Here is a 17692-nt window from a genome sequence, read left to right as displayed (position 1 = left end):
CAAAAATAAGAGCCCATCTGGAATTTTATAATTAATTATTTTCTCTGCCAAAGAATCTTTTTTTTTTCTACTGTAATGGCTACCTTCCATTCCATTCCTACCTTAGACCATAGGATTTCTTATGACCATTTCTTTTACAACTATATGAGCTATAGAAAAATATGCAAAATATTTGGAAATACTTGGTAACTTCACATTGAAAATAGTATGAGATGTTTTCATATATAAACAGCAAGCTTCCCAGCACATGTACATATATCACCAAAGATGAAAAGTGGACACAAAGTCTCTGAAATAAGGGAAAAATCACTCATAGAACTTAAACTTGTTACTTTCATGTAAGAATTGCAAAATTCTCTCCTCCAACACTGCATATATAGCAAGTGCCTCAAAATAGTATGTTCAGGAACATATAATAGAATTAAAAGATGTCATGATTTTGAGAGAGAAGGACACCAAAGGGTGGCTGGAATTAAAGGTGACCATTTTATTATATAAACTGTTTTTAAAATGTCTTAATGAGTGCAAACATATCCTTCATAATGAAATGATGAAAATCAAATATTTTCATATGGAATGCTATGTTTTAAAAAATCAGAATACTTTAAAAACATTATCTTCCTTTAAAAAACATAGCCAGACCCTTTCGGGGGAGAGGGAAGAGATGAAGAAACAAAGTCAAAGGGTTTAAAAGGTTGTTGATTTTGTGGTTTGATCCAAGGGAGACAGTGTAGGACCAGGTCTCTTGTGATCCTGACCTGTGAGATGATAGAGAATCCTCTAGAAAAGCAGGTCACTGTAGAGGACTGCCTTTTCTGTTCATAATCTCTCCTCTATCCTTTCCCAAGAGCATTCCTACACAGGTGATGATCCTGGGTCTGTCTTTTACCCTTTTAAAGGGCATTCATTAATGCATTTATTCAAACAATATTTCTTGAGCATCTGTTACATTCCAATCAATCTTGTAGGGGTGAGAACCCAGTCATGAATCAGCACATATCTGAACCCTCAGCCAGGATATAGCAGTATAGAAATTCTTACACAGAGGAATCTCTAGCCCTAACTACACAACACAGTATTTTAATATATTTTCACTCATTTGTTCAATGAATATTTATTGAGGGATAACATTGCTCCAGTTTTTCTTTTATTAAACCCTGGAGCCAATAGGTATTTTTAAATATCCTTTTATATGTTATGTATAGGTATTATAGTTAAAGCACTTTCCTTAGAAAATGTCCGAATGTATGGTTGTTGTGTTTTAAATATATACATGATTGTTTTTTCTAATATATATTATATCTGTATAATATATATTACTATATGTATAGACATATATAGATATGTATACTGATATATATTTTATTATATATAATAATATATATAATATATATTAAACTGAAGCCCAGCTGCACTTCAGATTGCTTACACAATTCATGGTATGTTACAATGAGAAAATTTTGGCTGAGACTTGGCTGCCTCCCATCCAAAACTGGAGTAATAGTACAGTTATTATGAGACCTCAATGAGATGAAATGTGAAAAAAACTTAGTGCATGACACCGAATATGTTGCTTTGGTTTTTAGTATTATGTAAATTTTTTATATTGATATTTTGGACCATGGAGCATTTTGTCTACTTTAAACCAGAACATTTAAAGCACCTTTCAGAAACTTGGCAGGAAAAATGCTGGAATACTACTCTCCAGGCCCACCTTATTTTTTAGGATAGAGGTCATTCTGTTGTAATGATGTGTCAGCTTAAGGCATGTCAGCTTCTGGAAAGACATTGTCATCAGTCTGGGTCTGGATACAAGTCACCTTTATCATTTCCAAGAAAAGAATATCTTTTTAAAAAATCAATCTCAAAATGTCTGATGTTACTGAAACTCTGTGGCTTTTCATCTTTTTCCTAGAAGAGGATGCTTTGGATAGCAGGATTTTCCCTGAGTCTTGTTATTATTATTTTCATCTCTTCCTTCTTCATGAGGACAGAAAGGAAACTCTTAGGCCAATCTTTTTTTTTTTTTTCATATGTCTTTCAGGCCCAAAAGAAATTTTAAGCTTCCTCTTCATCAGCAGAAGAAACTAATACAAAGTGAAGAAAAGGGAAATTTATTCTCCTCTAAGCAGCAGGTTGGAGAAGGAAACTTAAATTATGTTCCAAAACATTTATTTCCTTGTATGCAATATTTGTTAAAAGGCTAAAAGACCCTAGGGTAAAGTGAAAGGAGAGCTTTCAGGAGTATATAGAAAGTGAGTTATTAGTGTGGTATTACTGTGTCAGAAAGAAAAAAAAAATACTGGCTTATGCCACTGCTTATGAATCTTTGTGCGTTTGAAAAATTTTCCAAGGTCAAGTTTCTAAAAGTATGACTTGAAAACAGCGATTTTGCTACTTTTACAATTATCCCATTGCACTGCAGAGTTCTGGCATTCTCTAGACTGCCCCTCTTTGTGAACATTGTGGATCTTGGTATTTTTCTCTCTTCTGGATGAGCCATCGGCTCACCTATTTTTTTTTTCTTCTGCTGAGCAATATTGTTCCTGGGCCCTTTTGTTAAGTCACAATAAACTAGACAAGCAACCAGCAGGCCCTCGACACAAAGTCACTTATTGATCTGAAAACCGTGCTGTGCTAACCTCACCTTAAACCCCTGTAGCATAAAACTCCAGTTCCTCAAAAACAGCCAAAGCATTAACACCCAAACACTTGCCGTCCTTGTTTTCAGTACACATCTGCCATATTTAGAAAAGAGAATTCTGCCTTAGGAAGATGACAATTACTAAGTTTTAGTTGTGGTGACCTTGACATCCAGCATCTTCCAGGTCTCTCTGGAAGTTAAATACTTTGTCTTGTTCCCGAAAATGCATAAACACAGATCAGGTCAATGTCGTGGTTTTAGGGTTGGCATTGCAAATTGACAAGAGTCTGTTTTGTTCGAGTAAAAGGGCATTTTAGAAGGGAGGTAAAGAACTGTTTGTCAAAGAGAGGTGTGAGACATATTAATGTCTGAAGTTTTGCATGTGACTGGATTGAAGCATGTTATGAATATACTCATTCATTCATTCATTCACTCATTTATTCACTCAGTCTTTTGGTGGCTAATATGGTCCATAAAGCGTCATAAATCCTGTTGGACTGTCCAGTTGTGAGCAAAACCATTCTGTTCCCAATAATCTTATCACTGACAGTCTGTTGGGTTAAAACACAATCATCTCATAAGGAAATGAAGTAACCTACAGATTGTGCCTGGTACAGTGGAGGACGTGAAATACAAGTGATAGAGACTAACAGAGGGGAGAAAGAATCCAGCTTCTGTATGGTCTGGAAGATGATCAGTTATTTCAGTAAGAGGGAGCAGCAGGTGCAATGGTCCTGAGGCAGGGTAGCCAATGCACATTGAAAGAATGGGAGGATATTATGAGCTTTGATGTAAAATAGTTCAAAAGTTCTACATAATACATCGTCAGGTCATGTTATCTGTCCTGTATTATTTCATACAACTCCTTGGAAACATGCTCTTCTTTGGTCGATATTAGATGTCCTTGTGAAGTTCTTGAACTCACACTTTACTTACCTATCCCAAAATCATTGCCGAAATTAGGATGCCATTTCCTCTTCATCACACTAAGCAAAAATCAAAAACAGAGAAGAATGATTCCTTTTGTGTGAGATTCTAGAAAAGACAGATTCATCCATAAAATTCATCAGGAAGCAGATTAGTGGTTGCCAGTGCATAGAAACTACAGGGAGAGGTGACTCTAAAGGGGCAATGAGGGGCTCTGGGGGCCCACATGGGGGGATTCCATCCATATCTTGATGGTTACGGTGGTTCTACAGTAACTATATTTTCAAAATTCATCAAACAGTACACTGAAACGGGCATTTATTATGTGTAAATTATACTTCAATACAGTTGATTAAAGAGTTATAAAATAAGAAAAAAAACACTTTTTTTAGACTATTAGTCTTTTTTTTAAGATTTATTTATTTATTTTATGATAGACATAGAGAGAGAGAGAGAGAGAGAGAGACAGGAGAGGGAGAAGCAGGCTCCATGATGGGAGCCGGACGCGGGACTCGATCCCAGGACTCCAGGATTGTGCCCTGGGCCAAAGGCAGGCGCCAAACTGCTGAGGCACCCAGGGATCCCTGAAAAAAACTTTTTTTTTAAAAAAAAGCTCAAATTCCCCTTCTCCATCATCTCTTCATTAGTCAGACATAAGCTTTCCTTCAACCATTGTGTTAGTGCTATGGGTTTTTGTACTTGTGACAAGCACACCACATAGAGCCTTTAATGAGCATCTTGGTGTTAAGCTGGCTGTTTCTTCTTGGGGCTTGTATATTCCCTCAGGAGTGAATCTGCGTCTCATTTGTCTTTTTCTATCTCCTAAGCACCTACCTCAGAACTCATAAAAGGACCTCATTGAGCACTTGTTAAATCAATAGCACTATTTTCATATTTACATCCTGCCTGGTTCCCAAAAGGATGAACAGGAAACAACATTGATTTCCAAGGGTTGATGAATGAATGGAGTGTTCTTGGCACTGGAGCCCACATCCTGGCTCCATGTGTAAAAATTGGGGGCAAAATGGGTTTTCGACCTACCTTCTTCACACCTGTACTTGCTTATTGATTTAGTGAAATGCTTGCGATGGTTTCTCTGTTTTCCGATAGTGAAATGCAGTACAGACCCTCTGCATTTTCCTTCTTAATGGTCCATTATTTCTCTGTAGAGAGGCCAGTGGTAGAATCAGTGTTGGCAAGCTGCATAGAAGTGGACACAACAGTGTAATAAGAAGGCAGCTATTATGTCCCATTATTACCTCGAGTGAAGGAAAATCGAAGAAGCATAGTGGTCTATCGCATAACTGCCATTCTCGGGTTGTTATGGGGGAAAGCTCTGTAAATCAGCCCTCCTGTGCTGATTCTTGAGGAGACTGTTACCCCCTTCCCGCATACCTTCTCCCATATGCAATTTTTCGTGTTCTCAACTGGCCGATTCCCTGAAATATAAGCTTTTCAAAATATGACACAGAAGTTCACCAATTCCTTCCAACTCATAACACTTTAAAATTGCAACTCCAAATTATTTCTGTAAAAATAGCTGATTTTTATGACTCCTAGGGGATTTCTTATTTTAATCTGAAACCTTCAGAAATGGTTCAGTTTTGTGGAAATGATGGGGGAATGTCTACTCTTAGCAGTTTTTGTGTTCAAGGGCAAATCAACCTCTGTGCTTGCTAACTCTAATTTTCCAAGGGTTATGAGACTTTAATTTGATTCTTTATCCAGTGTGCATAAAACGTTCACTGGAATTTGCATAATACATTTATTGTATAATCACTCTTCACATTGGTTACCTGCTTCCTCAAATGAACATTGCTTTTTAAGGGTATATATTAATGTAGGGCCAATTTGAACTTTGTAACCAAACAGAATTAGGTATATCTCTGAAGGACAAACATAAAGGAGAGAGAGAAGGAGGGCATGTACTTGTTCTGAAATTGGCTATTATATAAAAATAGCCCCGATCCTGCATTTCCAAATATTAATTTTGCAAATATAAGCAGGGAGAAATTTGCTGTCTTTAAAAACACAGAGATTTATTATGTGGAGAAGGAATACGCTTGTCTGGCTTGTCTCTTAAAATGCATCGTAGGCGAGTGGATTCCATCGGGGTGCCAAATTTCAGCACTGTCTAAGAAGGTGAGGGCATTTGAGGGAGAGGGTGCCGAAGGCATTAAGCCAGGAACTTTGAATGCATTTTAATTCCTTCGTGCCCAGAGCCAATATATAATTAAGGCAATATTATTATTACCCTCAATTTTGGTTTAGTGTTCTGTGCCTTTGGACTCCTTGCTATCCAACAGCAGAGCAAAGATTTGAACCCAGACTATATGATGCCAGCATCTTTGTCCTTCAACTATACCGAATGGTTTTCTGTTAAATGCACTTGTCTAGTGTGAGCCACCTTGGAGACTGTGTATTTCTTAACATCAACATGTCCAGTGGAGCCTGAAGAGCTCTTGGCACAGGCACAATTTGAAGACGGGAAGACCTGATAGTAGTTGGAGGAGAAGATGCTGAAGATCCCCATTTTCCCTGCAATTTTACAAGGGTAATAAGGGCAATCCAGACTTGTTGAGTGGCTTGTTCCAGACCAGAGTGTCTAAGTCTTTAATGTGCATACAGTTCTCTGGAGATCTTGTCAAAATGTAGATTGAGTAGATCCACGGTGGGCAAGAGATTTTATTTTAAAGATTTATTTGTTTATTTATTTATTTATTTATTTATTTATTTATTTATTTATTTATGAGACAGCACAAGCAGGGAGAGGGGCAAAGGGAGAGGGAAAGAAGGAATCTGCAGACTCCTCACTGAGCATAGTGCCCAACATGGGGCTCAAACTCACAACCCTGAGATCACAACCTGAGCTGAAATCAGGAGTCAGCTGCCCAACCAGCTGAGCCATCCAGATGGGCAGTAGATTCTGAATTTGTGCAAACTCTCAAGTGATGCCATTGCTGCTGGTCCACAGACCACACAGAGAGTAATAAAAGAGAAAATCCTCTGCTTACAGAGCCATTTTTCTAGTGATCCATGTCCTGACTTTAAGTAGGACATAGTGCTTAACCATACAGATCACAGTTCTCTAAACTGCATCTTAATCAGCATATCCTAGGATCCTTGAAATTCCATTGTCTTGGGCAACTAAGACTCATCAAGCAAATTCTGCCTATAAGAGAGAGGACTTGAGCTAAAAGTTGTGGATCAGCTATTAAAGGGACACAGAAAAGTTAGTACCATCAACTAGCATACCAATTTCCTACTATCATAAAATTTCCTTGGGGAAAACATAGCTTTCATTATTGAAGAAAAAACTCTCACTTTCCACTTCTAAATAAATGTGCAATCATGAGTATAATGACATGATCACTATTCAAATTCTTGGCATCCTTTCTGAATCACAGATCTGAAATTGTGTCGCAAAGTCCCAATGTATTTCCAAAATTCCTTTGAGATGGGTCCAATGTAATTGCAATGAGAAGGAAAATGGGCTTCCAATCTCCTGTATTTCAGGAGGGCATTACTTGAATTTGATTTAACTGGCTTCTGAGATCTTTGGTTTGCATGCATTAGGGTCTTTCTTTGAAGTATCCTTCAAAGAAACAAAAAAACTCAAAAAAAAAATCACTGTCTAAGGTCTAGGAGGCTTTGAGAGTATTACTTATTCCTATTAATTTTAAAAATCTTTCAAAATGTTGGAATAAGATCAGTTTTGTGAATTAGTTGGCTAAGACATAATGTAGAGCTCAGAAATCTTTAAGAAATATGTAGGCAATTGGATGTTGAAAATAACAGATTAACAAGATTATAGTGATCCATATTTATTGACCAGGAAAAGTAGCCACATGCCCTATTAAGAGAAAAAAATATCTGCATAATCTGATATTATTTGGGTTAAAAATAAAGAAAAAATAAATGAACAGTTTGTTTATTTTTGAGCTGTGGCATCATGGTTAATTTCCCTCCATATTGACTGAAATTTCCTCAATAAAATTATATAACTTTTAAAATTAGAAGAAAACAACACTGCTATTTATTTTTAGGGGGGAAATGGAAAAATTGAGGAGACATTTATAAAATCTCAGATACAGTGTTTTTCATTTCAAGTTTTTTGATAGCAGGAATATATATATATATATATATATATATATATATATATATATATATGATTTTATTTATTTATTTATTTGAGAGAGACAGTGAGAGGGCATGAGCAAGAAGAGGGACAGGGGAAAAGGAAGAAACAGACTCCCCACTGAGTAGGGAGCCTGACCTGGGGCTCGATCCCAGACTCTGGGATCCATGACCTGAGCCAAAGGCAGACTGACACTTAACTGACTGAGCCACCCAGGCACCCCGGATAGCAGGAATAACTCTTATCACTGTATAAGTTCCTAAGTGCTTCTAATGCATACAACAGTTAAGAGTTCAAGATTAACTTTTGGTTGCTTTTTCAAGCTAGAACATCAGAAGGAATCATAGGAGAGTGTCTTGGGAAGGGGAAAACCACAGTACTAAGGTCTAAGTAGAAAGGAACTTACATTTATGTCAGTAAATACTGTTTTGTTTGGCTTGCTATTTTTTTATTTAAATTTTTACCCCATGCATGCTGTTACTCTCAATTACCTATATGTACGTGTTTCTTTATTTTTACAATTTGAATACAGAACTAGAATTATATTTGTTATCTCAGGTGGAATGAAAATAATTAATTTGGGTTCTTATAGTATGTAAAAGACACCATTTTTCGTAATGCTAGGGACAGTATTTGTCAATATTTATTTAAAATATTTGGAATAAGCCCTATAAACATACAAAAGAAGAATGCGTCCAGTAAAGTATGGGTTTAAGAGGGAAAACACATGACTTTCATTAAACAGAAGCTTCCTGAGGGTTTCAAAGTGAGTTTTGTCAAAGGTTTAGAAGAAGGAAATCATGCATGGAGTCTTTCCCAGGAAATTTAAAAGTTTAAAGGAATGCTGAGCTTTTTGCAGAAATTTAGTTGAAGTGACAGGTCATTGGAGGGAATATCTAGAATGTAGAGTGTAACAAAAACAGAGACTCACAGGTAATACATCTTTCTTAAAAAGAGTCCACCTATATGTAGGAGTCACTTCCTCTTCCTTTTTTTGCACTGAGCTACTTAATGCATCCCTGTGGGTGGTTGCCTAATTGTGCTACAGTATCCATCCTCTGAAGATGAATGGCCATGGGTCAGGGGATGTCTCTGCTCTAGAAGGATGTGAAAGACTATGCACATGCTTCCTGGGCCATTAGATGGAGCTATTGTGTGTGACCGTGCATTAAAGCACCTGGAGGGGCGGGGGTGGGGACATGGGATTGTCCTTCCCAATGATTCTCACACACTGAGACCATCATCTCTGCTCTTCTTACAGAGCAATCATCTACAGCTCCACAAGTCTATAGAACCAGAGCAAGGAGAGTGAGGGCAGGATGGGGACTAAGGAATGAAATCATAGCTAGCTTTGCCTACCCTACTGTGCACTGGGATTGTAGAGCTATAATTAGAATGTTCAGTTACAGCTTGCTTCCATCATAGTTACAAACTCAATGTAATGCCACACTGCATTACAGATTCATTCCTCCCTCTGTTGTTGATGGCAAAGACACATAGGACCAATGGTTCACAAAAGACATATATTTTCTTTGTATCCCTGAACACTGCCTGTTAGCAAAGGAAAGCTTTGCAAGATGATTCACAGAGGTTAATCTGCCCATTTACAGCTAAGCAGGCTGCTCTCTTAATCTCTGCAATATTATAATAATGGTTGGTCTAGTCAAAGACCTTGGCAAATCAGTGAGTTTCTTTCATCTTAATAAAGCATAGTGATCTCTCTAAGCCCATAAATGATGATCCTGATCTTAATTTTGACTTTATTCAGTATAAAGAAGCAATTTCTCTCGTTTAAAAATCAATTGAACGGGGTGAGTAGGGAAGTGAGTTTTGGGATTTGAATTTGTGTTTGGTTTAATAAGACTTTCTGTGCAACTAAGTGGGATGAGATAGTGTCCCATTTTCAAGTGGCATACCACTAAGCACTTTGCTCCCTAAATGTGTCTGTCTTTGTAATTGTTCTATTCTGCTGGGAAATGCTATATGGGACCTAATTTCCTTTTCTGGAGCTCCCTTTTGTCATTTGTGCACAAAATGTATTGACTTTGCCCCCACCTGGAAGGAATGTTTGCCATATTAGAATACTAGCATTTTCCTTTCACTTTTTATGTGGTGCTGATTCCTCTCCATACTTTGTGTTTAGCTCAATTCATTTCTGCTGTGCACAAGAACTAGCAAACAGAGAGATAGAATAATACATGCATACGTAAATTTAGAACATGGATAATTTTACTATCATGCCACACATTGAAAGGGTGTGGGCATGTTGAATCATACATTCAACCCTTATAAGCAGAACTGCATACACAAAGCCATGTGTATTATACAGAAGGAAAACATGGCCTTTTGCAAATGCTCACCTAACCTAATCTCCTATGTGTTAGAAGACTCTATTGTATTTAAATTTCCTTATTCACCCTACTAGACCATTAAACTGCCTGACAGGAGGGACTATATTAAGAGTGTCTTAGTTTTCCCTGCAGCACCTAGTGAGCTATCTTTCTTACACATAATAGATGTTCAGTAAATTAAATGATAGGAAAGTCATCCTGATTCAAAAGCATTCCTCATAAGGTCAATCCTACTCCAAAAACTGATGTCTCATTTTAGTGTTTCTGGCACTAGACTATCAGAATGTTTAGGTAATTAAGTTCAAACATCAGGCGAATATAGTGAAGTAATCTGTTTACTGTATAAAGGATGTTGTTACCCTACTTATTTACCTCTATTTGCTAAGCATCTGAAGGCTACAGTCCTTTGCAGAGAAAGTACACATGCTTGTCTTTTTTTTTTTTTCTGTATAAAATCATCCCAAATTACTTTCTGAAGATGTTTCGAAGCATAGGTGATTTCAGATTTTAATGGCTTAGATTTTCTTTCCCTCAAAACAAGCATTCTTGTTACTAGCTTTTGCATTCTAGCAGGATTTATCTTTTGCCTTTATTTTTCACACATGTAAGTTAGGCCATATGGCTATTATGTTTCCTCTGTAGTATCCTTGCTTCATTATACTAATCACTGCAGAGAAGATACTGAAGTAATGACTGGGGTGTCTGGCTAGTTTGGTTTTATAAGCATATAAGTAGTGAAGAATTTATCAGTGCTACCCTGCAACTACCTTCTTTGCTCACATAATGCACAGAATTCAGAAATGCAGTAAGAAAAAGACACGCAGCAATTACTCAACATTTTCAGGATGCAAGAGAAATTAGCAGAAATGCAGAGACAAGGAGGCAGCCTGGATTTCACTGGACCTGTAGGAAGCCTGCAAACCACTCCTCCCTTCTGGAAGGTCACCTTCACTCCCTGAAGCTCCAGTTTTCTGCTCCAAACTCAGATGACAGCCACAGAATATTGTTAAACTGAAGTAGAAGGAGGGGCGATTGATGGCAGGGCAATTCTTAAACATTTGTAACTGTTAAATTTGAGTAGAACTTCAGTTGAACGTGTAATTCCCAGACAAAGTGTTCGTTTATTCTGTTTAAAAATTGCATTTGACTCACAGCTGGATCGTCTTTGAAAGAAGTTGGGTGTTACATCAAGCCATCTGTGTTTCAAGTGGGCTTTTATGACAGCCATTGTGAAGAGGAAGACCAATGCAAATGTTGTGAAATTTAGTGTGCAGTTCACTCTGAGAGCAAGTTTCCCTCAGCTGACTAGATGCCACCATGAATCCAAACCAGGAGTTCTGGTTTTGATGTCTCCCTGCCACCTCCCATATAAAGTACAATCACAATGTTGGTAAATAGGTAGGCAGTTTAAATAAAAAATTTAAAAAGCTAAGAGCAACAGAGAAGTACAAATTAAACTGTGAAGATGGTAAAAAGACTTTTAACAAAATGCAGATGGATTGTCACACAGTGGTCCAGTTGAATGGCAAAGGTCACAGAGAAGTTGCCTACAAATGCACTAAAGGAAAGAACCCAGAACCCTCTGAGCCAATCCATTGTTTGTAGAACTTGGTTACAATTTCTAAGTGTGTGTGTGTGTGTGTGTGTGTGTGTGTGCATTATATATATATATAATTAATTATATATATAATATATATAATTATATATATATTATATATATAATAATATAATATAATATAGTATATATATAATAATTATATATATAATTATATATATATATAAAGTCACCTGGCTTGTAGTGCAATAAAAATAGCAGAACTTTAAATTAACACACCAAGTTTAAAGCGTTTCAGGAAAGCATTGATTATATCTGCCAATGGAATGAGTGCATTTGGCGAATGACCTAATTAGCGTGTAGTTGGTTCTTTCTCACTGCTCTGCTTCCCGCTAATTGCAGAACTGCTGGCCTTCTCCCTCTGACAAGGAAGAAAAACAAGGACAGGGGTGTGTGGAGAAAACAGTGACATTCAGTTTTAATTCATTTGAACCTACTGCCAAGCTTAATTATGTAATTGAGGGAGTGAGACTGGTGTGCATCCAGCCACTTGGGCTGGGGTTCCGATGGTTACCATTCACCAGTGTTTTATTGAGAATTTTAGCAGTTACCATAAAGCATTATTAGCTGGAGCTGAACTAATCTCCCTACCCTGCCCCTCTCCAGATGTAGGTACAGAGGTTCTTGTTCTCATACTTAATTATTTGTCATTAAGGAAAGCAAATTGAAATCAAATTGAAGTCACTTTATTTTGTGGTAAATATATCATTATTCTTTAGGAGCATCTTTGCATTTTGTTTTGTTCTTCTGGATGCATGTAGCATATACCGTTTTTTGTACATAAAACTCGGGAATGCAATGTGCATGCATTTCTACAATCAGTGTTTTCCAGGGTTGCTTGAGACATTTTTACCTTTGGACTTTCATTTTGATCGGTGAAAGTGAGTATGTATGGAAAACACATAGCTCAGTAAAATATTTCATGTCTGGTGGCTTATTCTTTATTAATAACCTTATGTCAGGGGATGTAAGCACCCCTCATTGCCATGGAGTCTTCTGTAAAAGAGATATTTTGTACGAAGGCACCACTTTTCTTGCTGGACTGATGGCTCTAGAAATACACTCTTCTCAAAGTTCACCCATTCCCTCCCTGATTCAGAGAAAGCTCAGGTGTCTCTGTTTGGATTGAAGTTCAGCTCTGGAGATAGCATTGTGATTTTGTAATATCCTGTGTAATGTGTGGGGGTGAAAGGAAAGGGAGGGAGTCAGAGAAGCTGCTATGCTGGAATAGAGGTAGAGAGTCCTGAAATCAAGGGCCACCTGGCTGGGTGTCAGCATGGCTGAGCCAGACTGGGACCTTTTGGCATTTATATTGTTCGTTATAGTCAAAATGTATTAATAGACATTTTAATCAGTTGATTCCCACTCTAGTCTGAGAAGTATTAGCATCTTTCAAACATACTTTGCATTAATTTTGACAAATCTTTATTAAGCGCATGCTATGTGTCAAGTACAGCCCCGGTAACTGGGTGCATACAAATAAGTAACATTCATTAACCAAAAGTGATCTTTTTTTTCTGCCTTCAAGTTGCAATGAGCAAAGAGTAAGGGCAACATGGCATATGTGTTCCAGATTCTCTCAGTCCTTCACTTTTGGAGAACATTAGTCTATAAATTATCCACTTGCCCTCCTGAAGTTTTGATCTCTTGCATCCTGCTTGATCATTCCTATCCCTATCTGAAATTGCCAGAAACAGCCCCATAGTGGGTATGACAAATAAGGATCCGTTGAATAACTTGAACGAATCCTCTGTAGTTCCCTGGCTTCCCACTGAAATCAGCTGAGGAACACACACCTGGGCCACTTTACCAAAGATATTGTTTTACTTTCCCAGGAGTGAGAAATGGACACTGTTTTTGTTTTGTTTTGTTTTGTTTTTGTTTTAGCTCCCAAGGTGATTCTAGTGTACAGCTAAGGTTAAAAACCATGGTATCTCCTATCTTAAAACAAACCAAAACAACTCATTTGACCTCATATCACTCTCTAGCTGACCTATCTCTTAATTCTCCTTCCCAGCAAGATAACAACGAGGAGGCCTGCAAGCAATCTCTCGACCTCCTCCTCTTTCTCTCACTCTTCAACTAGTCAGGCAGGCTTCAATCCTCACCACTTCCCTGAAGCAAATCATGATTGTGCCACCCATGTTCCTAAGCACACTGGACATTTGCATACTCTCATCTTGCTCACACTGTTGGAGGCACATGGCAATTGATTTCTCTCTCGTTGGAACATCTTCTTCCCTTGGCTTTGAGACATCCTTTTCCCTTTTCAAAAGTCCCTTCCTCTCTGATTCTCCTGCAGCCTCCTTTGCAATCTCATGTTATTACCTGACACCTAAATACTGAAGTTGTTCAAGCTCCAAACCTGGGCCCTTGGTTTCTACTCACACTAGGAGTTTTTGTCTCTTTCCATCTCTGTAAATCACATATTTATGCTATTGACCTCCTAATTTATATTTCCAATCCTATCTTCTTTTCTGAGCACCAGCCTAATATATCCAACTGCTCCTTGGCATTTTTACTTAGATGTCTCAGGCGTTTCTGACTCAACCGATATTTTAATTTTCCCTCTCCCCTGTTGGATCCTCCTCCAGGCTCCCCATTTCAGTAAATCACATTGCCACCCACCCAGTGGCTTCTGCTGAAAAATCAGTAGTAATCCTTGTCATCTGTTATCTCCCTTACTCCCAAACTAGTCAATCTATCTTTAAATCCTGCTAATTCTGCCTCCAGAGTATGATTCAAATCATTCACTTTATCCCCTCCATTTTATTGCTGGCTACCATTTGTCTGGATTGCTGTAATAGCCTCTAAATCTACTCCTGATTCCATTCTTACTGCCCACCTTCTCCATAACCATTCAATTTTCAGCAAAAGCCAGTTGGAGGGATATTTTAAGAAATGCAAATCACTTCTTGCTACTGCTTCCTTAATTTTCAATGAGGAGCAATCTGTTGTTAGATTCTATCTTATATGCTTTTGTTTTCTTTCAAGGAAGGACTACCATTTGGTAATTATAGACTCATTTGTGCAGTTATTCATTTCATGTCCATTTCTCAACTCAACGCATAAGGGTGGGAAGTGGGGGGATCCCTGGGTGGCACAGCGGTTTGGCACTTGCCTTTGGCCCAGGGTGCGATCCTGGAGACCCGGGATCGAATCCCACGTCGGGCTCCTGGTGCATGGAGCCTGCTTCTCCCTCTGCCTATGTCTCTGCCTCTCTCTCTCTCACTGTGTGACTATCATAAATAAATAAATAAAAAATTTAAAAAAAAAGGGTGGGAAGTGGGCTATTCTTTTTAACTCCTTATACCATGTGCCTCGCAAAGTGCCTGAAATAGGATTTTGCTGTTGAATGAAAGAATGAGCATGTGAATGGATGAGGACGATTGATCAAAGCATGAAGCAGGAGGGGGTGCCTTGTCAAACCTCACTTAGCCCATGCTACTAAGCATGGATTCAACTACCCCAAGAATAAATGTACTGGCTGAAGAACCGCACTGAATCTGTTTGTGGAACTGTTTTATTCTGTGCCCTGACGGCAAAATCGAGGAGTTTTCAAGAATTGTGTCTTCTGCTTGTTGGGCTTCAGGAGCTACTCAAGAGAGTTTGCAAAGTGGGATTATAAAGTAGTTCATTGTGTGGTGTATTTGGCAAGGGCTTATGAGGACTTTGCTTCTAATCCTGGACCTGCCAATTAAGCAGCATGCTGGTTCAGAGTTAGTTATGCCACCTCTCTTGAGCCTCTGTTTCTGTATGTATCCATGAATGGGCATGAGGCCAGTAAGACCTGATGTCATCATTTCCCCAGGGATCAACATGTCAACCACCCAGCACATTACATGTTACATAGGAAATAATGTCTACATTTTAGTTTTACTCTCTGTTCCCCCTGACTCTCTTTCTTGATTTATTTTGTTCTTTTTCCCCTTTCTCTTTCTGCTTTTATATCCCCTATCTGACTCATCTTAGTGGGTGGTAATACTCCTATTACTCACATAGTTTGAATTTTGTAGGAAGAGAGGAATTAGTGGGACTTAACAGAACAGGCTTCCCTTTGGATGAGAAACACAAACTCACAGCTTCTCTGCCCCGCTTTTCAAGAGCATTTTATGGTACACTGCTGTGTAACAAGTTCATTTTAGGATAACATGCTGGGAGGGAGAAAAAGAAGAAGGGATTCAAAGGGAGAAAATTAAAAAGTTAATTAAAAGAAACAACTTGGTAATTGAATTCCCTCGCGCTCTTCTTTGGTGATGGGGAGGTGGGTCACAGACTGTGGTTAGTAGGCTTGCTCACCTCCAGACTTTGGAGGAGCAAGTATGAGAGTGCAGAGCAAATCCCTGCCTGACTGATGAGAAGAGGATACATACGATGGACTTTTTAGACATGCTACATTGTGATGCTACACAAAGCTGCCCACGTACTCATTCTTGAACTTTTTTATTTTGAAATATTCTTGGCAGCTGAAATATTCTAGGCTAAGCCGTGGACTAACACCAGCTAGTTTATGGGCATGGAGAATCCCCTTTCACTGATGCTGCTTCATTGATTCGAGCTATTCCTCTAGCCTCACTCTGTATACACACTCAAACAGGCAGAAGGGAAGAGAACAGTATAGGGAACTTTTTCAGATTATACTAAAGTAATAAATAAGTGACATGGGTCTTTTTTAAAATTTATTTTTAAAAGAAGTCTTGAATATTTAATTACTCTATCACAGATTGCTTAAGAGTTAAAACACTTTATTTAATATTATCATTGAGTGAGACAAGGTCCTGTAGTGCATTAGCATAGGCTTAAATATCAACTAGAACGCAATTCAGACCCTGACTCTCATTTACAACCTTTCTTCATTTACACAGTCAACATACATTTATATATCAAATGTGTATTGTGTTTCAAGCAGCGTTGAGGTTGTTGATAATAAATTTAAGTTCTATCAAGGCTTTTTATTAACATCAACTTTTTTTGAGATTTTGAAAATTAACTTTAGACATAGACTTTTCTATATTTTTCAGCATTTTGTGGTCCTCATTCTTGCAGCAAATTCACCAAAGAAAGAGGGACGTGGTTAAATAATGCATTACCTTACTCATCAAATTAGCCCAAATCAGATTGCTTACGGTTTACCTCATCTCCACAAAGCAATCTCCAGAAAATAAGGGAATTGCAGTTTTATGTTTAATGATATTGTGCTATCTTCCCTGACATGTTAAGGCCAATAGGTTGAGAGCCTTTATAGTAATTGCAAGAGTTATGAATGCAAGTGTGACCACAAGCACACCTTCCACCAAAATGACAGATGCGGTATTAACAAGGATTTTTGTGTTTTTACAGGGTATGGTTTTGTAGATTTTGACAGTCCTGCAGCTGCACAGAAAGCAGTAGCATCTCTCAAGGCAAATGGCGTGCAGGCACAGATGGCCAAGGTAAGATCAGTGTTTAGATTTTTTTTTTCCTTCTGTGATCGTGTATTTCTTCATTACTGGGAGCTGAATCAGAATTGGAGTTTGCAACAATTTGAATTATACTTACTTGTTAGGGAAGACAAGAAACCCTGTATTAGGTTTGGCTTGGAAGAACCTAGCTGGTTTATTTCATTGTTTCTTTGTATATAACTATTAATATGCTCTTTTGTTACGGCGACCTCATTAGTGCTTTAAGGACACTTGTGAAGTGCTCTATTTTACCTGATGAAGAAAGTGCATGCATATGTGTTTGTATGTGTGTGTATCTAAGGCTTTCACCAATAAACAGTTTGAGAGTAGTATGATTCTCAGCAAGTTGTCCTTGGTAAACTGCTAAAAAATTGTTCACTACCATGTCGGGGAGTGCTGAAATCAGAATGATGCAGTTGTCTGATCTATGCAGGGAAATGAATTTAACCAAAGCATACATTGTCTAGATTGTTAGAATTTCACTTCAGTCTTTATATATAGTTTTACTAGATGATAGTATCCTAGAGATTAATAACTTCTGATACTCATTTGTTGTTACGTAGAACAAGTAGTCTG

General features: G+C 37.9%; 1 protein-coding gene across 8 annotated transcripts in view; it reads left to right on the top strand.

Annotated features, from left to right (window-relative positions):
* The window catches only part of RBMS3 (RNA binding motif single stranded interacting protein 3), a 684622-nt gene that overhangs the window by 262379 nt on the left and 404551 nt on the right, over window positions 1–17692 (top strand). For all 8 annotated transcript variants that reach the window (XM_055321498.1, XM_055321501.1, XM_055321500.1 and 5 more), the window contains exon 4: window positions 17016–17107. In XM_055321498.1, coding sequence (XP_055177473.1) covers window positions 17016–17107 — 92 coding nt within the window. The remainder of the gene's footprint in view (window positions 1–17015; window positions 17108–17692) is intronic.

Source organism: Nyctereutes procyonoides, unplaced genomic scaffold (assembly GCF_905146905.1).
Source record: "Nyctereutes procyonoides isolate TBG_1078 unplaced genomic scaffold, NYPRO_anot_genome, whole genome shotgun sequence".
Taxonomy (NCBI): Eukaryota; Metazoa; Chordata; class Mammalia; order Carnivora; family Canidae; genus Nyctereutes; species Nyctereutes procyonoides.
The sequence above is the reverse complement of the archived record's forward strand: the minus strand, read 5'-3'. Positions and strand labels throughout refer to the sequence as shown.